Source organism: Cyprinus carpio, chromosome B17 (genome assembly GCF_018340385.1).
Source record: "Cyprinus carpio isolate SPL01 chromosome B17, ASM1834038v1, whole genome shotgun sequence".
NCBI classification, from domain to species: Eukaryota; Metazoa; Chordata; class Actinopteri; order Cypriniformes; family Cyprinidae; genus Cyprinus; species Cyprinus carpio.
The window spans coordinates 10,550,476-10,578,238 of NC_056613.1; the positions used below are offsets into that span (position 1 = coordinate 10,550,476).

Genomic DNA, 27,763 nt, shown 5'->3' on the forward strand with positions numbered 1-27,763 from the left:
ATATGTTCCTGGATCAACATCTTCTGATGATCCTGGATCAACAGTATTGTCCAAAAATATAGACGTAGCCTAATCCCTACCCCTAACCCTAACCCTACCCATAATTTATCCCTAAAATCAGTGGGAAATTAAAGCTTATTAACAAGATTGTAGAAGCATCTAACACTGATTGTAAGCCTAAAACAGATATTTCCTGAAAAGTTATATCTCAATTCTGATTGGTTGTTAGAAATGTTGATCCAGGAACATGTTTTACTTGCTCACCACTTACGCTTATTCTTTAGGTACTAGTGCTTATTCTTTAGATACTAGTGTCTTTTTTAAAGTTACTAGTACTTATTCATTAGATACTTGTGCTTATTTATTAGGTACTAGTACTTATTCATTTGATACAAGTACTTATTGATTAAATACTAGTACTTATCAGATACTTTTTTATTAGATACTAGTATTTATTCATTAATACTTATTCATTAGATACTAGTGCTTATTTCAATAGTGACTATTAACCTTTATATTGTTGCTAGTAACAAATTTTAAATTTTTGCCATTGGCTTCTATGGGGATCCGTCATTGAGATATCAACTATTCAGTTTTGACTAGTATGTATTTCACTAGTGACTAGTACTTAATTTTTATGTACTATTAGTTATTAATTAGGTATTAGTACGTATTTTTTTAGATACTAGTACTCATTCATTAGATACTAGTACTTATTAAATAGACACTAGTACTTATTCATTAGACACTAGTATTTATTTTTAGATACTGGTAGTTGTCCATTAGATACTAGTACTTATTTTTTTAGATACTAGTACTTATTTATTAGATACTAGTACTTATTCATTAGGTACTAGTGCTTATTTATTAGAAAGAAGTACTTATTCATTAGATACTAGTACCTATTAAATACTGTAGATACTAGTACTTATTCAAAATGTTACTAGTATGTTTTTTTATTTTACTAGTACATTTTTTAATTGAACTTTAATGGCAAGCCGTTTTAACATTTAATCTATAAACCAGGCTAGTATCTAATTTAACTTACTTATTTTTTAGATACTAGTATATTTTCCATTTAGTACTAGTACTTATTCATTAACTACTAGTGCTTATTCTTTATGTACTAGTGTTTAGCTAAAGAATAAGCACTAGTACCTAATGCATAAGTACTAGTACTTAATGGAAAAGATACTAGTATCTAAAAAATAAGTACCAGTACCATGAAAATAGATACTAGTATTGCTTATAGATTAAATGTTAAAATGGCTTTCCATAAAATGTCTATAATAAGACCTAGTATCTATTGAATAATTACTAATGAATATATACTAGTATCTAATAAATAAGTACTAGTATCTGATAAATAAGTACTAGTATCTTTACAAAAGGCACTGGTATCTAAAGAATAAGCACTAGTAGCTAAAGAATAAGTACTAGTACTTAATGGAAAAGATACTAGTATCTAAAAAGAAGTACTAGTAACGTTAAATGAGATACCTGTGTGGTTTATAGATTAAATGTTACAATGGCTTGCCATAGAGGAGCAGCACTCAAGCTATATTTACAAATTTTATCCAGAGTCCAAAACAGACCTAGACTGAAGATATTCTTCTGGAGCAACATTGTATTCATTGACCTGGGTGAGTATCCACTTAGAATCTAATTGAAAAATAAGTCAGCAAGTGAATGTACCATGCAGACATCTTCATTTAAGCAGAACATCAGACATCATTTTGAGTTGACAAAACTTTGCAATGTGAACACTTACATAAGTTTAGAAATGAAACTGGGTGAATCATTGTAAGAGAGATGACAGCTTTATAATGTTTTTGTAGAAGCAAAAAACTGTCATTAAAGAGGAATTTTATGTTGAATTCCCCATAGTGAATGTATGCTCTCCTGTTACTTACATATATTTATATCAGATCACTGTAAAAGCATTCTGTCTTGTTCTGGCATGCCTTAACAATAGTTATGCATTGTTATGAAAACTTGGCATTGTGGATGAGAAGGCTGACTTGTGACTTTCTAAGAAAACCGATATGTAGTCTAAGAATATATTCTGGATAAGCAGGAAAAATAGCTTTTCAAGCTGCGCATGTACCACCTTTTGCTCTCACTTGCGCTCTCATTTGAGTTTCACAGGCAGCCGGATTCAGATCTCAGCACAAACATTCAACAATGCTTAAGGTTAGCTAGTATTTCCTCTTTGGATTTCTTTATATGACTGTAATGTAATTGTAATTTTTGCATAGAAACACTGACTGTAACAAACAGTACTTGAGTTTTTAATTTATTTTATTTTTTTACTATGTCAGTAAACAATATAGATCTTGTGATCATAGATCATGTGTTGTACATACACTTTTGTAGTCAGATGACATTATTTTTCATTATTACTTAATCACTTCATTTTCTGTGTCTGGTTGTTTCCTTTTAACAGAGAGAAGTCAAGCCATACTGGAATTTGTCAGTCAGCGTTTTGTATGCGAAGATCCATCAGTCCTATGACTACTGTGAGACAGTTTGTCTTCTTAATAGCAGCCAAATATATACATTTTAATTTTCTTTTTAGCAGAAGTGTGAAGTTTAAAGCAAACGTTTTTATTGCAATAATAACAAAGATTCCAGTATGTACAAAGTTTAAAGTAAACATGTCTAAACTGGTTTGCAGTTTTGATGAGAAATGTGTATTGTTGTTTGAACTTGCTCTGTTACACTTGCACTATACTGTATGTAGTAGGCTGCAATCTTTTTTCTAATCTCAAAGTCTAAATCAGTATAGATATCAGTATAATACTTTGCCTACATAACAGGTTTTTAAAGGTGTTTCTGGGCTTTCAAAAGCCCTACAATATGACGACTAATCCAACAGTAACCTCTACTCATGAGTTTACGTGCATACAAATAGATAAACGCTTAATTCTGTGAGCCATCTTACTAACTTTTTCAACCCCACCTCAATTTCTCTTTAGTGTCTGAGTCTGACTGCTATGTCATCCTGAACTTACCCACAGCATCGGCCCGTACTCATCGTACCAAGACTATATCAAATAGCGACAAACCTGAATGGAATGAAACATTCACTTTCAGAGTGCACAGCAACATCAAGGTAAACCACTAAAATTTTTGTCTGATCTTAGAATGTTTTATTATATTATATCCTATTTCTAACCTCCGCTATTTATCTCTCCAGTAAAATGTGTTATATGAATGACACTTTAACTCTTACTTTTCTCTTCTCTATACACAGAACATTCTAGAGATCTTGATCTATGATGAGGATCCATTAATGAGAGACGACCATTGTGCCACTATCCTATTTGACATCAATAACCTCACACCTGGGAAAAAGGAGACCAAATGCTTTATAATAAATGACAAGGTCAGTGCTATATGGAGACAGACATTTCAACATAAAATAAACACTTAGTTGACAGAACCCTTGATATATTTAATTTGTGACTACTTTCTTTTTCAGACCAAAGATGAACTGTGGGTAGAGTTTGAGATCACTAAGAGGTGAGTATGCCTTCAGCAGTTCTCATGATTATTTGCAAAAAAGTTTATTTATTAGGTACCGGTTAGAACAGGTTGTACAATTAAATATTCATGTCTATACACATAAATCTGAAAGTGTCTGTTTTGTGTTGCAGCTCTGAGACACCAACGCCATGCGTCTCTAATGGAGTTTTGGTGGTACGAACCTTTACTACAGCTTTCTTATCTGTATCATGGGTTGCAGACAGATTATTTAAAAAGATTTTCTGATGTACAGTATAAGAAGGTGTCTTCCTAAAAAGCTACAGTTTTAATACAGGCTACATGCACTTTTAACTAAACCCTCAAAAATATGTAAGATAACCTTTATCAGATGAGCTTTATGCTTTCCTTTTAAAATAGGCAGGTCCTTTTTGTGAGCTGAATGTGGAGATAGACAAGCTTCTAAAGAAGACTGAAGGTAAATAAAGACAATTTCATCTACATTTCCCATGCAAATGCTTAGATATTAGACAGCTGGGAATTCAGTGGTATTCAGAAATAACTGCAAAAGAAAATAAAATGTTAAATCGTTCTGTTCTATAAAATTCAATTTGAAAACACATACTGTATAATCCTAGATTTAGGTGTTTTTTGCTTACTCTCTGTGTTTTCCAGCAACGCAGAACATGGTGTTAAAACTGAAAGGGGCATACAAAGAGGATTTTGTGATCTCAAATTCTGAGGAAAGCTCCAGCTTCCTGAAAACGTTACGTTACTACGTCAATCGAGACTTGGAAACTGAACTTAATCTGACCTCAGAGACTGTTGTCAACCCAGCAAATGTAGGTCATCCATGACAACTGGCATTCCAGTTTAATTGAATGTAAATTAAATAATTGAATTTAAATGACTGTAAAATCTACCACATACAATGTATTACTTATGGAACAGTATGTATGTATACAGTACCTCACATAATGGCTTGTAGATTTATAAAGCACATGAAACAAACAAAGTTTGACTTGAAATGTTTGCTTAAACATACTTTTCTCCAGGTTGGGACAGTAGTAGTGGATGCTGCTGTTCCAGACCCTGTGGACTCTGGATTGACTTCTATCTCTTTAAAACCATTACCAGCCAAACAACAGATTACGGTCTCTTTGCCTCTGGGAGAGGTGAGTTATTGATTCATTAATTGATTAAATCTGAATTAGTGCTGTCAAATGATCAATCGTTATTTATCACATACAAAATAAAAGTTTTTGTTTACATAATTTATATGTGTGTACTGTGTATATATATTAATATATAATTCATATATATATATATATAAATACATCTAAATATTTTGAAAAAATATACACACTTAATAAATATACATTATATATGTATATAAATTATATATATATATATATAAATACATGTAAATATTTTGAAAATATATACTCTGTGGGTGTGTGTTTATACTGTATATTCGTAATAAATATACACAGTACACACACATATATTATGTAAACAAAAACTTTTATTTTGGATGCGATTAATCACGTTTGACAGCACTAATCTGAATGTGACACTCCAAAAATGGTTTATTGATAATATAGTAACATATAATACAGTAACTAAGTACTATAAATTTCTCACCATCTTTTCTCATAATTAATATATTAAACAATCCTGTATTTATACTCATATTCTGTGCATTTTATCTAAAAATACCTTTCTTTTTTTCAAAGAATAAAGTTGATCTGCAACTGAAAACAGATGATCGGTAACAAATGATGAATTATTTCACATCTATCTTCAGTAGTAGTTTAATAGTAAATTATAATTTGAATGTATTAAATGAAATATTGTAAATTACAATACTATTCATCAGCTTTCATTTCAAATCCATCCTAACCTCAGAATAAAAATGGTTTTGTGTGTTCTGAAGCTCTCATGAAGAGTTGGATGTGCGTCTGGATTTTGATATCCCAGTGGAAGAAAAGAATTTTCTGGTGAAGAGAAAAAAAATAGTGTCACAGGCTCTACAGAAAGCCCTGAGGCTCAGCTCTGCACCTGAGCCCAGCAAGGTACTTTAGACACAAGCACAAATCACCCAGATATTCAGCAAAGAACTGAGGGATGTTTTCCTACTGTACAATATGCAGTCAAATTTTCATTCTATTGTTTGTATAGAATACAAATACCCCAAAACAAATAGACTAAAATTTAATTCTGTGTTTGATGTGACTCCTCAGGTCCCAGTGGTGGCTGTGGTGTGTTCTGGCGGTGGAAGCAGAGCATTGACAGGCACATACGGTAGCCTTCAGGGTCTGCAGAAGATCCAGCTTCTTGATGCGGTCAGCTACATCACAGGGGTTTCAGGTGCCACTTGGTGAGAATGAGGAGTCTTAATGTATTTTTAAACATGGCTTTGTCTCTAGACCGACTGCTAAAAACCATGTATGCCATTTCTCCTGTACGTCAGCCAGTCAGACTGAGTTTTTTGTTTAATCCTCATATTTCAGGGCCCTAGGCTCTGTTTATGGAGACCCTAACTGGTCAAAGGGTGGCTTTGACAAGTCTATGGAGTCTATAAAGAAGGAGCTCTCTAAAAAGGCACTCAGTATGTTTTCCTCAGAGCAGCTAATGGAATACAAAAAGAGGATGGAAGAGCGAGAGAAGGAAGGACACCTTATGTCTCTCATCGACATGTGGGGTCTGGCTTTAGAGTATCTTTTCCAAGGGAAGGTAAAAAAAAAAAAAAGCATAAATTGTGTTTGCTGTCAGTTTTGACTGTGTGTTAAAATTTGGTACACAATATAATACACTTTCCTTTTATAGAAGCCCATGGGTACACTATCTGGAATGCAGAGGACAGTGTCTGAAGGCCAGAACCCTCTCCCCATATTCACAGCTGTTAACCTAAAGCAGGGCAAAAAAGAAAGTATAATAGATGCAGGTATGTACTAATAATAATTTAAGTGCCATTCAGCTTCTTGTTTTGGACTGAGACATAAGTCTGAATCATCTTCACATATAAAAAATGTATATAAACAACACATGGGCGGTAAGTTCATAATACCACATTATAAACTGTCAAACAAACACAATTGTGCTTAGGTGCGCTTTCTGTAAAGAACATCATTTGTTTAGGACCTAGATACTGCCTGCTGTACTGGTCTCACACGTTATTTGAGTCAAGGTGGCATGATGTCATCGGGCGTCAATGTATGTTCTGCTTGTTTTAAGAGTTACAGTATGTTAATGCAATAATATACTAAACACATATTACAGAATGCTTATATTTAATATGTACATGTACATAGAAACTGCTGTGCAATTGTTTGAACAAAATAGTGTTCATATCAACAAAATGTGGTTGATTTTTTTTTTTTTTTTTTTACATATCTGTTAGTTGGTTTACTTATCTGTCAGACAGTTTACATATTATAAACTCATGCTGTCTAATAAGTGAACCAGACTTTCCTTTATAGTCAAAGGTTTGGTTGTATTGAAGTTCATGCTATTTGATTAGATGCATTCATTTGGAACAAACTGCAATGCCATTAAACATAGTTGACACTTGAGGCGTGCATATTAGAGGAGCTTGAGGTATGATAGTATAATTCTGTAAATAAATATAATATAAAATACCATATAAAAATAAGTTTTTGTATTATACTTGTATATATAATATATACATGTTTTATTTGACATGTAATTAACATAAATTGTAATTTTAAAGGCATTAAATTGAGTCTTAAATGTCTGTTGTAATGTTTAATATGAAAATAAATGTAATTTGGTTATTTTAGAAGTATAATTATGAATGTTGCATTGTAGCTTTTGCGCCTTGTGCACTTTATAATTGTGACCAGTCAAGTACAAATCCTTTTTATATTATTCAGACTTCTTCAAGTGCTGGAGTGATGTGCAATGACTGTTGAATTAATTTTGATATCAGGTTCCTGTGAAGTGATGTTCAGTATCAATATATAAGAGACTATTCAGCAACTGCTTCTGAAGATATAAACACATGCAAATAATTTTCTTATCCAAAGAGTTAGAGAACATTTTTAGATTAGGTTCACTGTATGCTTAAGTAAGGAGTAGGTAATAAACAACTAGCTTGTAGCAAATAAAATAATTTATAACAGATCAATAAACCTATGTTTCTTTTTGTTTCCTGTTTAGAATGGTGTGAATTCACTCCATATGAGGTTGGATTTCCCAAATATGGTGCCTTTGTACCTGCACAGAACTTCGGGAGTGAATATTACCTTGGTCACATGGTCAAGAAACTCCCTGAAACTGGATTGTCCTTTCTTGTAGGTGAGTTTGAGTGTATGTGCGTTTATGCACATACTGTAATGAAAACATGAAACAAAAGAAAAATTGAAGGCCTTGAAGGGATACTCCACCCCAAAATGCAAATTTTGTCATTAATCACTTACCCCTATGTTGTTCCAAACCCGTAAAAGCTTCGTTTGTCTTCAGGAACACAATTTAAGATATTTTGGATGAAAACCAGGAGGCTTGTGACTGTCCCATAGACTGTCAAGTAAAATACACTGTCAAGGTCCAAAATAGTAATGTAATGAAGCAACGAGAATACTTTTTGTACGTGAATAAAACAAAAATAATGACTTTATTCAACAATTTGTCTCCTCTGTGTCACTCCACATCAGCGTAGCGCCATTTTGGAGAATCTGAGCAGTACACAGGCAGCTTATGCTTTTTTGTGTCAGTGTATTTTACTTGGCAGTCTATGGGACAGTCACAAGCCTCCCGGTTTTCATCCAAAATATCTTAAATTGTGTTCCGAAGACAAACAAAGCTTTAACGGGTTTGGAACGACATGAGGGTAAGTGATTAATGATAAAATTTTCGTTTTGGGGTGGAGTATCCCTTTAAGAGAGAGAAGGAGAATGTGGCATGTTGTACCCAGGATCTAAAAAAGTGTGTTGCTTTCTATTACCAGTAAGGGGAGTTTACATCTCTATTTGAACATGATCCTGTGCTGTAAGCAAATGTTGTAAACTGTAATCAATCACAATTAATAAGTCCAAACTCTGTGTGTGGTTTTAAAGGAATGTGGAGCAGCATTTTCTCTATAAATCTGACGGATATCTGGAGTCTTGCCACAGGAGTCAGCCCTTCCTGGACTGGAGTAGGAGTGAGTAACACAGGTGAGAGTTTGTGATACATTTTAACCCCTAACTTAACAGTTTCTTTAACAATAAAATTTTTCTTGAACAGCAAATCAGCATATTACAATGATTTCTGAAGGATCATGTGACACTGAACACTGGCGTAATGGCTGCTAAAAATTCAGCTTAGCCTTCACAGGAATAAATTATATTTAAAAAATATTTTATTTGCAAATACAATGTTAAAGATTAAAGTGTGACAATATTTCACAATATTACTGTTTTATTGTAGTTTTGATTAAATAAATGCATTACATTATCATCAGACTTCTTTCAAAAAGACGATCCCAAACTTTTGAATGGTAGTTACATTTGGGCGTTTAATTATTATACAGTGACATGATGCAATTGTCTTCTTGTCTTCTTCTGTAAAGAGACTGATAGTAAACCAACAGCACTTGGCACACACCTGATCAGGCCTGTGACTGACTTTGCTAAAATGCTGTGTGACTTTATGACCAGCCGCCCCATTGTTAGCCAGATGTACAACTTTCTGAGAGGCTTCAACCTGCACACCAGCTACAGTGAGAACACAGGCTTCATCGCATGGAAAGGTCTAGAGCTCTACTTATACCACTGACCATTTCAAGTGTGCATTCTGTGTTTATTATATTTATTCTTCAGATGGACTATATATTATATTAGTGTTATTTCATGTGTGTAGATGTAACTTGGTGATGTCTTTCATTGTACAAAATATAACCAAGGCTGTTTATACCTAAATAGCTGATAGTGTTTGCAGTCATCCATAATATTCATGCTCTGTCTACAGATACACACCCAGATGCCTTTCCTAACACCATGACTCCAGCTGATCCTGTGCTGGGCTTAGTAGATGCTGGATTTGCCGTAAATGCAGGATTTCCTCCTTTGGTTCGCTCTCACAGACATGTGGACGTTATTCTGTCTCTAAACTACTCTTGGAACCCAGATCAGTTTAAGGTGAGGACCTGGAGGATTCTATAAGTTTTGATTGAAATGCAAATATCAGGAACTTTAATAAATAAATAAATAAATAAATAATGCCCGTTTGTGTCCAAAGTCATAAAGCAATCTCAGGAATACTGTGCTGATCGGAAGATTCCATTTCCAAAGATCGATTTCAAAAAGGTGGAGTCAGAGCCGCTGAAGGAAGTTTACGTGTTTGAGGATAAAGACAATCCGGAAGCTCCCATAGTGCTTCACTTTCCCTTGGTCAATGTCTCATTCAAGCAATTCAAAGCTCCTGGTAAGCACCACCATCACTCTTTACATCCCATAATAGGAATTACAGTGCTTCTAAGGCAGGACTGTATTTATATTTCTCAAACATGGTTAAAATGTTAATGTTATATTGTGTAAATACACATAAATATAAAATATATATTGTGTATATTTTATATAGATTTTGTCTATATTTTTGACTATAAATATACATTTACCCAGAAAAATGGACAATACACACTACTGTTCAAAAGGGATCTTTAATGCTCACCAAGGCTGCCATTTTTTTATCAAAATACAGTAAAATAGTAATATTGAGAAATATTACAATATACTGTATAAAAATGTCTTAATTTTTTAATTTATTTTAAAAGCATACTTAAAACTTCAACAATATTTAACAATATTTTTACTACATTTAAAGCACTTTTAACAGTTTAATTGCAGTGTATTGGGCTATTGGTATATCAACTCAAATAACCAAGAATGCACATCATTGTTTAAATGTTTATGTAAAATGATGTGTACGTGTATGCTTTAGGAGTGAAGAGGGAGGGTGAGAAGGAACTGAAGGAGGGAGCGGTTGATGTTGACTTTAACAGTAGCACCTCCCCATATCTTACCCACAAATTGACTTACACACCAGACGACTTCCAGAGGCTCATCAACCTCACTTCCTACAACATCCAAAACAACAAAGATGTCATTTTGAATGCACTAAACAAAGCATTAAACCGAAACAGAGAAAGACAAACAGGTGATGATAGCCACGGCAAAAAGGAGAAGGCAGCTGTAGGAAAGACCAGTTCAGCATCTACACCAAAAACAGGATCACAAAAAAACATGAAAAACTGAAGCACAGTGATCTGCAGCACCGTTACTATGAAGAAAACATGCATTCTTAATGAAATTCTTTCTTTTTTAAATTGAAGTTGTAATATTAGCCAGAAATATTATTAAATGAAAAAATAGTTTGTGACGATATCCTATTCAATATTAGCTTCACATCATTTATTTTTTTAAAAGTGGATAACAAAACAGCATCTTTGTTTCTGTCCATTTAACTAGTCACAGTCATTTCTGTCATTTCAACTCTATTTTCTTCATTGTTTGTTGTAACTTTGGCACTATTTTGATTCTTATTTTCAACAAAAACTGTTTAATTAGTAAAGACCACTTATGTGGCAACACAATTAAACTTTATTCATTAATTAAAAGACTGTTTTATTTTATTTTACTGACAGACATCATTAGATATTAGCCCTCTGGCCAAAGATTTGCCAGCGAACCTGATGTCAACAGTGTACAAAATGATTAATTTATGATTGGCTAATTATATTGGTATATATTGGTGATATATTGGTATATCATACATTTATCCATAAAAATGGACAATACACACTAATGTTCAAAAAGGGATCTTTAATGCTCACCAAGGCTGCCATTTTTTTTTATCAAAATACAGTAAAATAGTAATATTGAGAAATATTACAATATACTGTTTAAATATTTTTTCAATTTTAATATATTTTAAAAGCATACTTAAAACTTGAACAATATTTAACAATACTTTTACTACATTTTAAAGCACTTTTAACAGTTTAATTGCAGTATATTGGGATTGGATATTGCTATTGGTATATCAACTCAAATAACCAAGAATGCATTATTTTAACAATATCAGTAGTAGAGACATATTATGAGTGGTGTCCCACAGATAAAATATGTGGGAGGTTCTTGTGGTCAATATGACTCATTTACTTAGAGAAACTGAAGTTTTTTATCTGTGATTCCCTATTGTTTCTTTATAGAGTATCGTTGGGGTGTGCCATATCTATGCACATGCATGTTTATGACATCACAAAATAGTTTCACTATAATATAGGATCCTAGAGTCTTCCCTGGATTCAAAGCAGGCTTTGCAAGGTATGAGCAAATGTCAGCTATACAAACAAACCACTCTACTGAAAACATCCACGGCCAGTAAAAGAAACTGTTACTACAGATTCAGAAAAAGAGCATTTCTTATGGAGTTGAATGATAGGGCCTTATTCAAGAATAAGCAGATTATCAGATAATCAGACTGTTATTTTAGAAACTTTTCCACATTATATGGAAACATTTAATACACATACATAATCTGCAAAATGAGCAAATAACAACAAACAATGTAACATTAATGTTTACAATAGCTCAATTTTCTCACCTTGAATCAGAAGGAGTGTGCTGATTACAGTGCATCTGAATGAAAGAGGGATAGGCTGGTATTCATGGGCATGGGAGGGTTTTCATAAACACAAATAAATGCACATAAATATAAAATAAATATTGTGTATATATTATATAGATTTTGTCTATATTTTTGACTATAAATATACATTTATCCATAAAAATGGACAATACACACTACTGTTCAAAAGGGATCTTAAATGCTCACCAAGGCTGCAATTTTTTATCAAAATACAGTAAAATAGTAATATTGAGAAATATTACAATATACATCTAAAATTAAATATTTTCAACAATAATAATATATTAAAAAAATAATAAAAAAAACTAAAAAAATATAAAAAAACACTTTCTACACATAAAAAACACTTAACAACATAATAATCACAGTATATTGCTACTATTGATATATCGACTCAGATAACCAAGAATGCACATCATTGTTTAAATGTTTATGTAAAATGATGTGTACGTGTATGCTTTAGGAGTGAAGAGGGAGGGTGAGAAGGAACTGAAGGAGGGAGCGGTTGATGTTGAATTTAACAGTAGCACCTCCTCATATCTCACCCACAAACTGACTTACACACCAGACGACTTCCAGAGGCTCATCAACCTCACTTCCTACAACATCCAAAACAACAAAGATGTCATTTTGAATGCACTAAACAAAGCATTAAACCGAAACAGAGAAAGACAAAACAGGTGATGATAGCCACGGCAAAAAAGGAGAAGGCAGCTGTAGGAAAGACCAGTTCAGCATCTACACCAAAAACAGGATCACAAAAAAACATGAAAAACTGAAGCACAGTGATCTGCAGCACCGTTACTATGAAGAAAACATGCATCCTTAATGAAATTCTTTCTTTTTTAAATTGAAGTTGTCAAGAATATTATTAAATGAAAAAATAGTTTGTGACGATATCCTATTCAATATTAGCTTCACATCATTTATTTTTTAAAAGTGGATAACAAAACAGCATCTTTGTTTCTGTCCATTTAACTTGTCACAGTCATTTCTGTCATTTCAACTCTATTTTCTTCATTGTTTGTTGTAACTTTGGCACTATTTTGATTCTTATTTTCAACAAAAACTGTTTAATTAGTAAAGACCACTTATCAGGCAACACAATTAAACTTAATTCATTAATTAAAAGACTATTTTATTTTACTGACAGACATCATTAGATATTAGCCCTCTGGCCAAAGATTTGCCAGCGAACCTGATGTCAACAGTGTACAAAATGATTAATTTATGATTGGCTAACTAAGCACAGTACTCTTTTTTTCTGTTTAAAGAAACACTCATGACAACATTATTTTAACAATATCAGTAGTAGAGACATATTATGAGTGGTGTCCCAAAGATAAAATATGTGGGAGGTTCTTGTGGTCAATATGACTCATTTACTTAGAGAAACTGAAGTTTTTTTTTCTTTGATTCCCTATTGTTTCTTTATAGAGTATCGTTGGGGTGTGCCATATCTATGCACTGCACGTTTATGACATCATTAAATAATTTTACTATAATATAGGATCCTAGAGTCTTCCCTGGATTCAAAGCAGGCTTTGCAAGTTATGAGCAAATGTCAGCTATACAAACAAACCACTCTACTGAAAACATCCACGGCCAGTAAAAGAAACTGTTACTACAGATTCAGAAAAAGAGCATTCTTATGGAGTTGAATGATAGGGCCTTATTCAAGAATAAGCAGATTATCAGATAATCAGACTGTTATTTTAGAAACTTTTCCACATTATATGGAAACATTTAATACACATACATAATCTGCTAAATGAGCAAATAACAACAAACAATGTAACATTAATGTTTACAATAGCTCAATTTTCTCACCTTGAATCCGAAGGAGTGTGCTGATTACAGTGCATCTGAATGAAAGAGGGATAGGCTGGTATTCATGTGGGAGGGTTTTCATAAACACACAACATTCCTTAAAATATAACTGAAATCTTAGGTTTTTTTTTTTAAGTCTTATGAGCCTGGAAGTGTCACCTATGTTTTTATAATCAAATACAGTCCACACCAGACAAGGTAATGTTGGCATGTAGCCATTGATAACATATCTTTTCAAATATATTTTTTAAGTTAACATATTAACACTATATTATAGAGATGGAGGATGATTGCAAACAGAGGGAGGAGGATTTTTGATCCTACCCTCGTCACTTTAAACAATAAAACAAATATTTTATCAGGGTGCAAAGGGCTGGAGATAAACAAGTTTCTCAGGTTTTCTGTGTTACATCTCAGATGCGAGACAAGAGAGATTTTCATTTCATCTTCTGATTTTGAGACTTCACTGTAGGCCTGCTGAGGAGAAGACAACAATGCTGAAGGTACGTTAGCTCACAGATACTTGGCAATATTTTTATGTTTACTCAAAATTATTTGGATGAGAATGAAAAGCGGAACATTTCAAGTCAAATTTAAATGTCTTTCTGACAAGACTGATTTGCTTGCTGTGCTAAGATAATTTAAAAAAAGTTATTTTGTGTAAATGTAATAACAACAATAGCAATACAAAACTGCAACATTTAAATGAAAAATTAAGTGCAAAAATGGACGGCATTAATAACATTTTACATATTTCTTTTTTTTTTCCTTCAAACTAAAATATTTATAAAATATTTATAAAATAAAATATTTATAAAAATAAAATATTTAATTGTAAAATTTACCAGCGATTTCAGTAAGAATGATTTATACACTATATTTTCTTCCATAAGTACGGCCCGAAGAGTTCACTTCAAATGAGTGAAATGAATTCACATATTCCATATAAAGTATATTTATGTTGCTGTTACAAATTCAAATGAAAATACTGCTACATCTGTCTAAACCAGTTTCATTTCATTGTTTCACAGAAAGAGTTCATGCCATACTGGAACCTCAGTGTCACGGTGCTGCGGGGAAAATTCAATCAGTCGTATGACCTTTGTGAGTCAATCAGTCCTCAAAAACATTGTAACTTGTGGTGAAATGTTGATGAAAATTCCTTTAAATCAGGTGTTCTGGGTGTATTATATGTTTGTTTGCCTTTTCTGACTTTGAAGTGCTTATAGTGTAGCTCAGACTTTGCTCTCTTTCCAGTCTCTAAATGTGACTGCTACGTCGTCTTAAAGTTACCCACGGCCTGCGCTTGCTGCCATCGCACCAAGACTGTGAAAAACAGTAATGCACCAAAATGGAATGAAACGTTTCATTTCAGAGTTCACAGTGGAGTCAAGGTGAGCAAATCAGCTTTGGACACTTGCAAGAAAACACTTTAAGTGGGAAATAATGTGATTGCGTTTAGGGTTATCTTAACTAAAACATTTTGCTGTGACTGTGCCTTGCCCTTTTAATCTCAGCTGACAGCATGAAGTGATTCTCCACCCACGTTGTTCTTGAATAAAAAGTGATGAATGACATGCTGGTGACGTCAATAACAGTCAAATACTGGTATAACAGTAAAGTAATTCTATACAAATAAGAAAAATTACTTAATCTAAATCCCCAAAATATTCCCCCAATGGCTAAACTTGTTCCAAATTTTCATTATCAGAACTGCTGCCATGTGTTATAAACTAGAATTCTAGAATGGTTTTATTTAGTTGTTTTGCTTTTCTAAAGTAATTAATACTATATGAACTTGAGTAAAAATGCTTAGTTGCTATACATGTGATATGATGGGTTTGCAAAGGAGAATTTTAACATTATATTTAAATCCTCTAGTGTAGAGCAAGAGAGAGAGAGCTTTTGAGCTAAAATAAACTCACCACTTTGTTCTCGTCTCCTCAGAACATTCTGGAATTCCACATATTTGATGCTGACAAGTTAACGAAAGATGACTTCTTCTCCTCCATCCTATTCGACATCGATAACCTCACACCTGGACAGAAGCAAACAAAATGCTTCATTACAGATGATAAGGTAGATATATCATTTGGTGATGAAACTATCATTTTATTTTATTTTTACAAAGTCTTTGAAGTATTCTGTCCACAACACTAAAAAACAGTATAAAAAAAAAAAACAACAAAAACATATATATACCCACACCCCTTCCTTTTTGATTGTCATGCACTTTTTTCCAGAAAAAGAGTGAGCTGTGGGTGGAGTTTGAGATGACCGTGAGGTGAATGAGAATGTTAACGATCGAAAGCAGTAATATTATTAACCACGTAGTAGTTGTCTATTACATCTGTCTGAACTAATCTGTCATTTTATCCATTCGTTTTCTTTTTCAATCTGAGAAACCTGAACCATACTTCTCTAATGGAGTGCTGATGGTAAGAACATTTTTATGACTGTAAATTGTACACATATAGTACTTCAGCACGCATAAAGAACAAGTTCAGGTTTCCATAAAACATAACTGTGCTTTGGAAATCTTTGTTGAACTAAGTAGCTCTCTGAATTTTCCTGTTCATTTTTAGGCAGGTCCATTCTGTGCACTGGATGTGAAGGTGGAAAAACGTCTAAGGACTAAAGGTAAATAGAAGAACACTGGTTTATTTCTGGGTTTAGATCTGTACATCTCTACTTTTAACAAACCTCAATCAGATATATAAATATATATGAAGCTGTATAATAGCCACTGAAAGCTTGAGAAAACTGTATTTGTAAAAATTGTATTTTAAGTGATAATTCTATTGCACAAGTATAATTAACAGTAAAATACTACAATAAAAATAAAATTTTTAGGTTTTATATAAATATGACATTGTTCATTTTTAAGGTGCTGCATTAAGAACAGTGCCGAAATGATGTGAAATTTTCCTCTGTTTACCTCAGTGGAGAAGGACATGATGTTAAAACTGCGAGGCGCTTATAAGGAAGACTGTTTGATCCCAGGCTCTGAGGAAAACCCCAGCTGCACACAGACCATTCGCTACTACATCAACCGAGACCTGGAGACTGAGTTTAGTCTCATCCCACCAAAAGTGTGTCATTGATTAAACTGGTGATTTCTTACCAAATCAGTTAATTAAGCATGTATATCACTAACAGAGAGTGTATAATGCTTGTTTATGTGTTTGCATGTTTGTCCAGGCTGGGGAAGAAGTGGACAGGATAAATCCAAAGATTGCAGACATTCTGTCATCGGTCCCTATGAAACCATTACCAGCCAAACAGCAGATTAAACTCTCCATGCCCATTGGAAAGGTGGGTACTGGTAAACTCAATTGGAAGACATGTCTTTTTTCAATGTTACAAAAAGAACAGCTAAATAACTGCAACTCTTTCATTTACATTTACACTTACATTTATGCATTTAGCAGATGCTTTTATCCAAAGCGACTTACAGTGCATTCAGGCTAACATATTTTACCTAACATTCAGGATGAAGTGGATCTGCAACTAAGCGCAGAGGGCAGGTGAATAATTGGAATGACTTATCTCTAATTAGTTCAGGAACAGTTTAAAGAAAGTGCTTTGGAATTTAATCCATAAACTAAACCTGAATGATATTAACTGTGTAATTGATTATAGTCAAATTAGATAAAGCACTGTAAACCACCAACATTTCCTCAACTGGTTTCAATCTGATTCCTTTCATCTAAAAGAATAATTGTGTGTGTGTGTGTTTTGAAGCTCTGATGAAAAGTTGGATGTGCGTCTGGATTTTGATATTTCACTAGAAGAAAAGAATTTTCTGGTCAAGAGACGAAAAGTTGTGTCACAAGCTCTTCAGAAAGCTTTGAATCTCAGCTCTGCACCTGAACCCAGCAAGGCAAGAAAACAAACACAAACAGACACAGAGTAACCTGACACGCAGTTTTACTACTGTTCCCATCAATTCTCATTTTTAAACAGATATATGCTATTTTCTGTGAATATGCAAGAGTTTATAATTACAACAATACTTTAAAATAAGAAATACCAGTTTGCAATATCAACCAATTTAACGGGTTGTTTTGTACAGCTAAAAATAACTGGAAGCAGACAACACTAGAAACTTCTATATATTTAAAAGACTGATGTGGCTGTTCAGGTCCCATTGGTGGCTGTTGTGTGTTCTGGCGGCGGGACCAGAGCAATGACTGGCACATTGGGAGGCCTAAGAGCTCTGCAGAAACTCCAGCTTCTTGATACAGTCAGCTACATCACAGGGATTTCTGGCTCTACCTGGTGAGTATAAGGACCACTACAGGCCTGTCCAACTCTAAAATAGTGGTTCTTCTCAGTTGGTTTTGCTTTAAAACCCAGATTTTATTGGAGATCATGTCATTAAACATCAAACATTCTTTCATTGTCTCATAGGACTATGGCTTCTCTTTATGGTGATGCTAACTGGTCAAACAATGACCTAAATGTGGTTTTGGAGTCTGTAAAGAAGGAGATTTCAAAAAGTGTGTTTAGTGTATTTTCCATTGAGCAGCTACGGCACTACAAAGAGAAGATGGAAGAAAGAGAGAAAGAAGGACACCTAGTATCTCTTGTCGATATGTGGGGTCTGGCTATAGAATACCTCATCCAAGGGGAGGTACTAAACACCCTTGATATCACAAAGGCAAAATACATTTTAAGCAAAAATAAATGCAAATACATTTCTCCATCAGAAACTTCAGAAATTCTTTTCTTCCTCAGAAACAAATGGGTACACTATCTGACCAGCAGATGGCACTAACAAAGGGACAGAACCCTCTTCCCATCTACACAGCTCTCAACATGAAAAATGGCAAGACAGGATGTACCATAGAGACTGGTAAGAATGGATTTGAATTTACTTTGGCTAGTTTAATTTGCTTGATGCTTCCTGTCCTACAGGATAAGGGTCCATTATGTTTAATAAGTTAATTATGTTTATTCCTTAACAGATCAATTCTTTGTATTAAGAGCAACTAGAAGTATTTACTGTAGATATGTTGTCCATGTTTCTCTTCGTTCTTTTCTCATTCAGAATGGTGTGAGTTCACCCCATATGAAGTTGGATTTACCAAATATGGTGCCTTTATACCAGCACAAAACTTTGGGAGTGAATATTATCTCGGCCACATGATCAAGAAACTCCCTGAATCTGGAATTTACTCTCTATTGGGTAAATAAGTGTAAATATTCTAAAGGTTGATGGTTGATTTTTTAGTTAAAATATAATGACTGGCAGCTGTATTCATATTATTCAAAATGTGTTGTGTTTGCAGGGATATGGAGCAGTGTTTTCTCTCTGAGTCTGACTCAGCTTTGGAGTACTGTCACTGGAGTGACTCCATCCTGGGCCAGCAAAGTTGGGGAAGAAGTGAATCCGACAGGTAAAAAGAAGGCAGGGACAATGAGTAAGACCACCTGAGCAAATAATCCCTGTGCAGCTTCTCCAAAGTTTGGTTGCCTTTCATCACAAGTGCCCTAGTGAAGAAGTAGTATGCTAAACTGAACATGCACTTGCAGTGTGCTTTTGAAAAAAAAAATACTAAATATAAAAAATACCTATACTTGCACATAACATAACATCAATGAAATAAAAGTCCACTTAGGTGTACTTAAAGCGAGTACACTTTGATTACTTTCTTAACACACTTAAGTTCACTGCAATTTGTAATGATCTCAAATTAAACACTTTACATTTTAAATCATCATGTTTTCGTATTATTTTGTCGTGCTTTAAATAAGTACAACTGTTTTGATGTGTTGACTAACAAGCACATGTAAAGTACTTGATTATTTTAAATGTGGTGTGTTTTGATATTACATTAAACATAATTTAAATGTACAAAATTTTAACTTGGCATTACACTATTTCAAAGACAGTAGAAATTAATTAAATAAATAAATAATAAAATATGCAATCAAGTGTCTAAAAACATTACTAACTCTAAGATACTAATCAGCAAGTTAAAGTTTTTCCTGAACATTTTTGGTCACACTTTATTTTCGTCATTAACAAACCATTAACTATGATTTTGCCTTAATAAACTCCTAATTAGCTGCTTATTAATAGGTACTAAGGTAGTTGTTAGGTTTAGGTATTGGGTAGGATTAGGGATGTAGAATGTATTCATGAAGAATATGTACTTTATTAATACTAATAAACAGCCAATATGTTAATAATAGGCATGCTAATGAGCAACTAGTTAATAGTGAGATTTGGTCCCTATACTAAATTGCTACCAATTTTTTTTAATGTGTAAAAACTACTCAGACTGATTAAATACATTTCCAGCTGTGATTACACAATTTTGTGATGGCAAATATTCTGTTTTATGTTTGAATTTATTTAATCTAAATGCAAACTATGAAAAAATGTTATCCTCCCTTATCTGTAGACAAAGATGACAAACCATCAACGTCGGACACACTTCAGGTCAGCCCTATGACTAATTTGGCAAAAAAGCTGAGCAACTTTCTGACCAGCCGCCCCATTATCAGCCAAGTGTTCAACTTCCTTAGAGGTTTCCACCTGCACAGGAACTACAGTGAGAACTGTGGCTTCACAGCATGGAAAGGTCAGAACATCATTTACGTTGTCGAGTACAGCCTAATTAGTGCTATTTCCCTTTTGATTCAGTTTGATTAAACTGAGAAATTATAAATTATAAAGTGTACTTTCTGCAGACACACATCCAGATGCCTTCCCAAACTCCCTGACACCAGCAGACGCCACACTTGGCCTAGTGGACACTGCCTTTGTCTTGAAGTCAGGAATTCCTCCTGTGTTACGCTCTAACAGACGCGCGGACGTCATTCTGTCTCTGAACTACGCTTGGGACACGGACCACTTCAAGGTGAGGGAGACCACAAAGATTTGGCAGATTACAAGGAGAAAGATCTTGAAGAAAATAAGATTCTGTTGTTTCTGTATTTGTCTATAGGTCTTAAAGCAAACTCAGGAACACTGCACTGATCGCAAGATTCCATTTCCAAAGATTGACTTCAAAAAGTTGGAGTCCGAGCCCATTAGGGAAATTTATGTGTTTGAAGATAAAGAGAATCCAGATGCTCCCATAGTGCTTCACTTTCCCTTGGTCAATATCTCATTCAAGCAGTTCAAGTCTCCTGGTGAGTGTTATTAAAGGGATAGTTCACCCCAAAATTTAAATTCTAGCATCTACTCACCAAAAAGTAGATCATTTAAAAAAAATTCCAACTGCTTTGTCCATGCAATTATAGTCAATGGGATCCCTATTGACTTTCATTGTATGAACAAAAAACAACTTTCATCATCTGTGATCTGCAGAAGAAAGCAAGTCATACAGATTTTCAATGACATAATTGTGGATGAATGATGGCAAATGATTTTCATTTTTGATTGAACTATTCCTTTAAGAATCTTAGAAAGAGATTCTCCCTTTGCATGAAGTGAATAGATTACAAAGTGTATTTTTATGAACTAATTGTGTGTGTTTGTGTGGTAGGAGTGAAGAGAGAGGGTAAGGCAGAGATAAAGGAAGGAGATTTTGATATTGACTACACTAGTATGTTCTGTCCATTCGCCACTCACAACCTTACATACAAACCTGAGGATTTCCAGAAGCTGAGCAACCTCACCACCTACAACATTCTGAACAACAAAGACGTCATTTTAAACACACTGAACAAAGCGCTTCAGAGAAACATGGAGCGAATTCCTGCTACACAGGTGTCAAAATTCTGATTTGATATTGAGATGAGAAGTTAAAGCTGACAGCAGGAGCAACTGGAGTGATTTTTGTATATATTTGACTTGACTTGACATCATTCATCACCCTCATATTGTTCCAAAACTGTGCAATTTCCTTTTTTCTGTAAATCAGAGAGGGTTAATGCGATAATCTATTCTTAACAATAAAAGTGAGGGTGACCAGGGACTGTCAAGCTCAAAACATAACATACAGCATTATAAAAAAGTCCATTACAGTAGTCCAAATGATGTCATACTTGCCATTTTCCAAGTGTGGCATCACTGGTCATTTCATCATAGCAACTTTGATGCTCCTTATTTGAATAAAATAAAAGTACATCATATATGAGAGCTGTGAGAAGGGTTTCAGTAAATAATGGCACATCTTGTTACTTTCCATACATTTATTGCAACTTTCTTGGTGCTTTTTGTAATTTTTAAAGCTTGAGACTCATTGGACACCTTGTTAAATACATTGTATGGTAATGACCAGAACATCTTTTGCATTTCAAGGAAAAAATAAGGCATGGAACAGCATGTAATGTGAGTCATTGATGAAAATGTCATTTATGAGCATTTATTCAAGTAGAGATTTTATATTTGGAGATAAACAGGTGCTAAATATGTACACTGCTGTTCAAAAGTTTGCTGTCAGTCTCTTATGCTCACCAAAACTGCATTTATTTGATCAAAATAATTTAAATTTAAAGAAAAATATTTATCTACTTTAATATATTTAATATATAACAATAATTTTGTCATATTATTAAATTAACAGATAGTTTGCTATGTTACACTTATCAATATTGGCTTCAAATTATTTATTTTTAAAAGTTGACTCTACTTTGTTAAAACATTTTTGTTTTTGTCCATTTAACTTGTCACAATCATTTTTGTCATTTCAACTTGCTGTTCCTCATCATTAACTAAATTAAAAGTGTTCCAAAAAAGTGCAGTAAACTTGGTTTTTGTAACTTTGCTTGTTGTAATGTTGGCACTTAGATAGGGAGTTGAATGATCTCGAAATCCAAAGAAGATTTTAGAGATTTCTCCCACGAAAACACACACACACACACACACACACACACACACACACACACACACACACACACACACACACACACACACATACACACACACACACACATACCCACATACATATACATATATATATATATATATATATACATATATATATATATATATATATATATATAACATCAATATATTAATATAGAAATGGAGAATGATTGCAAACAGAGGGAGGAGAATTTTTGATTCCACCCTCATCACTTTAAACACAAAACACCATCAAATACTTTATCAGGGTGTGTAGGGCTGGAGATAAACAAGTTTCTCAGGTTTTCTGTATATTTCACTTTGACTAGTGAGATCTTCATTTCATCTTCTGGTTTTGAGACTTCACTGGCCTGCTGAACAGAAAACAACAATGCTGAAGCTCACAGATATTTGACACTGATGAATTAACCTACATCTTTTGTAGCATTGCTATTTTAGTTTAAAACCACAAATAGCAGCTTTGTGAACAATGGGAGCTTGAGCAAGGATCCGTTTAAGACAGGGATTCCCATCAGGAAAACAAGTTCTTGGGAGTACTTGGAAAGATTTAGTTTTTTGTTTGTTAGAGAAATAATTAATGTGTTAACCTATTGAGTTTCTTTTTAGAATGAAGAAAATTGTTGCTTTTTTTGGACACTATAAAACAAATCATTTTTAGTTTAATTTCTGAATCAGTTTGAGAATTTGTGATTTAAAAAAGCAATAGCAAAACATTTGAAGTAAAATTGTAAAAATTTGTTCTTATATTAATGAATGCATTTTATTTATGCAATTTATTTGAAAAACAATACAGTGAAATTTATCAAACAGATTCATTTAGTTATTTTCAAAGATGTTTACATTTTAGTATAGCCTGGAGAGTTCACTTCAATTCACATATTCCATACCATTTTACATCTTCAACTGTTGATGAAAATACTGCTACATCTGTCTAAACCAGTTTTCGTGACTGAAAGGTTTTGTTGCCACTGTGCCTTGCCCTTCTAATCTCAGCTGACAACATGAAGTGATTCTCCACCCTTGTACTTGAATAACAAGTGATGAATGACATGCTGGTGATGTCACTAACAGTGAAATGCTGGAATAACAGCAAAGTAAATCTATACGAGTAATTAGTATAATTATGTAATCTAACTGTAATCCCCAAAATATCCCAAGAAACTTGCTAAATTGTCAGCCATTGGCTAAATTTGTTCCATTGCCCTGGTAAATAAGTAATGAATGAATAGAATAATGACAGTTCATTGTACCCAGTTTTTTTAATGGCTTATTACTGCATTGTAGTAATTTGCTGATTGTTAACAGATTAACAGAAGTTATGCACATAATTCATGCAAAGTATAATAGGGCATAGGAAAAAGGTGGAGAAGGTCAAAATTCTATTTTGCAAACCAGTATAGAGTAAGAGAAAGAGAGAGATTCTGAGCTAAAATAATCTTGCCACTTTGTTCTCGTCTCCTCAGAACATTCTGGAATTCCACATATCCTATTCGACATCAATAACCTCACAATTAGACAAAAGCAAACAAAATCCTTCAGTTTAGATGATCAGGTAGAAGGTCAAGCATTACAAATGTTGACTGGTATGGTCCTATCCATCAGTCTGATTAAGATGTATTTATTTTCCAGAAAAAGAGTGAGCTGTGGGTGGATTTTAAAAGTGTTATTAACCATGTAGTGCACATTATTTAGTAATTTTCCTCTTCCTCCTTATGAAAAAAATCATCACCAATACATCAGTCTGAACTAATCTGTCACTTTATCCGTTCCTTTTCTTTTTCAAGCTCTGAGAATCCTGAACTGTACTCCTCTAATGGAGTGCTGATGGTTAGAGTTTTGATACATTAAAAAGAACGTTAAAAATGATTGTGGTATTTTATTGATATTATAACGTTATATTTCAGTATAAGCTCAGATGCAGCTAAACCTACATACACATATTAAAATAATTAATAGATGTACACATTTTCTTAAAGGAATACTCCACCCCAAAATGAAAATTTTGTCATTAATCGCTTACCCCCATGTCGTTCCAAACCCATAAAAGCCTAGAGGCTTGAGACTGTCCCATTTACTGCCATGTAAATAACAGTGTCAAGGTCCATAAAAGGTATGAAAGTGGTCGTCAGAATACTCCATCTGCCATCAGATGTGCAATCTGGGTTATATGAAGCGACGGGAACACTTTTGTAAGCGAAGAAAACAAAAATAATGACTTTATTCAATAATTCCTTTGTTAACAATCTCCTCTGTGTCTCTCCATATCACCGTATGCTGTGTATGCTCTACAAAAAGTGTTCCCGTTGCTTCATATAACTGAGGTTTTACAGGTTTGGAATGACATGGGGGTAAGTGATTAATGACAAAATTTTCATTTTGGGGTGGAGTATCCCTTTAAGTAAAAACTTGTATAAGCTTCTTTTATTTGATAAATCTCACAACATTTTTATAACTTTTTATTTTACACATAGTGTGTTAGAATCTTTAGCAGGGCAAGTTCAGGTTTCCATAAAACAAAACTGACTAGGAAATATTTGTTAAACAAACACAAAAAACACAAAATTTTCAGTGAGCATGACTGGCATATTCGGAGGCCCAAGAGCTCTGCAGACACTCCAGCTTCTTGACACAATCAGCTCCATCACAAGGGTTTCTGGCTCCACCTGGTGAGTATAAGGAGCACTACAGTCCCTACTACTAAAAAATCACTACATCATCAATCTCTTCAAAAAAAAAAAAAACACATAACATACAAAGGAATGCAATTCAACAAAGTGAAAGTGAAAGTGAAAGTGACGTGACATTCAGCCAAGTATGGTGACCCATACTCAGAATTCGTGTTCTGCATTTAACCCCTCCGAAGTGCACACACACAGAGCAGTGAACACACACATACACTGTGAAACACCACAGTTGGGCAGCCATTTTTATGCTGCGGCGCCCGGGGAGCAGTTGGGGGTTCGATGCCTTGCTCAAGGGCACCTAAGTCATGATATTGAAGGTGGAGAGAGAACTGTACATGCACTCCCCCCACCAACAATTCCTGCCGGCCCGAGACTCGAACTCACGGCTATGGATTCTCTTTATGGTAATGCTAACTGGCCAAAAAAATACATAAAAGGAATAACATCGGACCTTGGACTATGGATTCTCTTTATGGTAATGCTAACTGGCCAAACAATGACCTAAATGGAGTTATTTGAGTCTGTAAAAAAGGAGCTCTCTAAAAGTGTGTTCAGTATATTTTCCCCCGAGCAGCTACGGCACTACAAAGAGAAGATGGAAGAGATAGAGAAAGGACTACTCATATTTCTCATTGTCATGTGGCTATAGAATACCTCATTCAAGGAAAGGTACCTGAATACCATTGATTTCACAGAAACAAAATACATTTTTAGCATAAAAATGTAAATAAAAGGCTGCCATTAGAAGTTTAGAAAAAAAAATGCATAAATTCCTTTCTTCCGCAGAAAGAAATGGGTACACTATCTGACCAGCAGATGGCACTAACAAAGGGCCAGAACCCTCTTCCCATCTACACAGCTCTCAACATGAAGAATAGTAAGTACCAGAGACTGGTAAGAAAGGATTTTAATTAACTTTGGCTAGTTTAATTTGCTTGATGCTTCCTATCCTACAAGTTGATTATGTTTGTTCCTCACCAGATCAATTCTATATAAAAAAGCTAAGCGTCTTTTTGACCAGCCGCCCCATTATCAGCCAAATGTTCAACTTCCTTAGAGGCTTACACCTTCACAGGAACTACAGTAAGAACTGTGACTTCACAGCATGGAAAGGTCAGAACATCATTTATGTTGTAGCGTAGAGCCTAATTAGTGCTATTTCCCTTTTGATTCAGTATAATCAAACTTGGAAATTATTCATTAAAAAGTGGAATTTCTGCAGACACACATCCAGACACCTTCCCAAACTCCCTGACACCAGCAGACGCCACACTTGGCCTAGTGGACACTGCCTTTGTCTTGAAGTCAGGAATTCCTCCTGTGTTACGCTCTAACAGACGCGCGGACGTCATTCTGTCTCTGAACTACGCTTGGGACACGGACCACTTCAAGGTGAGGGAGACCACAAAGATTTGGCAGATTACAAGGTGAAAGATCTTGAAGAAAATAAGATTCTGTTGTTTCCATTGTGTGTCTATAGGTCATAAAGCAAACTCAGGAGTACTGTGCTGATCACAAGATTTCATTTCCAAAGATCGATTACAGAATGTTGGAGTCTGAGCCGATCGGGGAAATTTATGTGTTTGAAGATAAAGAGAATCCAGATGTTCCCATAGTGCTTCACTTTCCCTTGGTAAATATCTCATTTAGGCAGCTGAAGTCTCCTGGTGAGTACCGCCAACTGTTACCTTTACTATCATCATAACTTTTAGCAGTAGTTCACTCATAAATGGACATTCTATCATTTAGATAATTTGAAGAATGTTTCAACTGTTTTTGTCCATGCAATTGAATTAAATGGATAGTTCACCCAAAAATGCCTTATATTGTTCCAAAACTATGTGATTTTCCTTGTTTTTGTAGATCAGAGGGTGTTATATTAGGGTGTTAATAATCTATTTTTAACAATGAAAGCATCATAAAAAGTCCTTTACAGTAGTCCAAATAATGCCACACATGCCATTTTCCAACTGTTCTGAAGTCATATGATAGCTTTGTCTAAAGGACAGCCCAAAATTTAAATTCACAACAGTATTCACCAAAATCCTTCTCCCTACGGTAATCCTGATGTACCTTATTTGAATAAACAAAGGGAAATAATATTTCAGATCTGTGGCAGGTTTCTTTTTTAAAAATAAATAAACGTTGGCATATAGCATATAGCAACTTTTTTGGTGTTTTTTTCCCATCAAATTTTGGAGCTTGAAACTCATTGGTCACCTAGTTAATAACTCTGTATGGTAATGAAAATGTTCCATGGAAAAAATAAGGTTTGCATAAACAT

General features: G+C 34.1%; 2 protein-coding genes across 3 annotated transcripts; both read left to right on the forward strand.

Annotated features, from left to right (window-relative positions):
- Nucleotides 1-1,870: 1,870 nt before the first annotated feature.
- Nucleotides 1,871-27,567, forward strand: pla2g4f.1 (phospholipase A2, group IVF, tandem duplicate 1). Of its 2 annotated transcripts, XM_042742164.1 has the most exons (20): nt 1,884-2,193; nt 2,447-2,519; nt 2,979-3,115; nt 3,257-3,388; nt 3,485-3,525; nt 3,660-3,702; nt 3,907-3,964; nt 4,162-4,328; nt 4,542-4,661; nt 5,223-5,257; nt 5,423-5,561; nt 5,730-5,866; nt 6,000-6,222; nt 6,316-6,433; nt 7,669-7,806; nt 8,565-8,663; nt 9,059-9,238; nt 9,457-9,626; nt 9,726-9,912; nt 10,429-10,816. In XM_042742164.1, exons 1-20 carry the CDS (start codon nt 2,185-2,187, stop codon nt 10,740-10,742), a joined length of 2,520 nt encoding a protein of 839 aa, XP_042598098.1. In that variant the 5' UTR covers nt 1,884-2,184; the 3' UTR covers nt 10,743-10,816. The 2 variants fall into 2 exon arrangements, with proteins under 2 accessions (XP_042598099.1, XP_042598098.1); XM_042742165.1 differs by lacking the exons at nt 9,726-9,912; nt 10,429-10,816 and adding an exon at nt 26,960-27,567 and having other exon boundaries at nt 1,871-2,193.
- pla2g4f.2 (phospholipase A2, group IVF, tandem duplicate 2) lies at nt 14,344-22,625 on the forward strand. Its single transcript, XM_042742166.1, has 20 exons — nt 14,344-14,471; nt 15,000-15,072; nt 15,226-15,362; nt 15,916-16,047; nt 16,212-16,247; nt 16,371-16,406; nt 16,554-16,608; nt 16,912-17,060; nt 17,170-17,283; nt 17,461-17,495; nt 17,713-17,851; nt 18,113-18,249; nt 18,382-18,604; nt 18,709-18,826; nt 19,022-19,159; nt 19,263-19,370; nt 20,382-20,561; nt 20,671-20,840; nt 20,928-21,114; nt 21,471-22,625. Exons 1-20 carry the CDS (start codon nt 14,463-14,465, stop codon nt 21,707-21,709), a joined length of 2,415 nt encoding a protein of 804 aa, XP_042598100.1. The 5' UTR covers nt 14,344-14,462; the 3' UTR covers nt 21,710-22,625.
- Nucleotides 27,568-27,763: the final 196 nt, after the last annotated feature.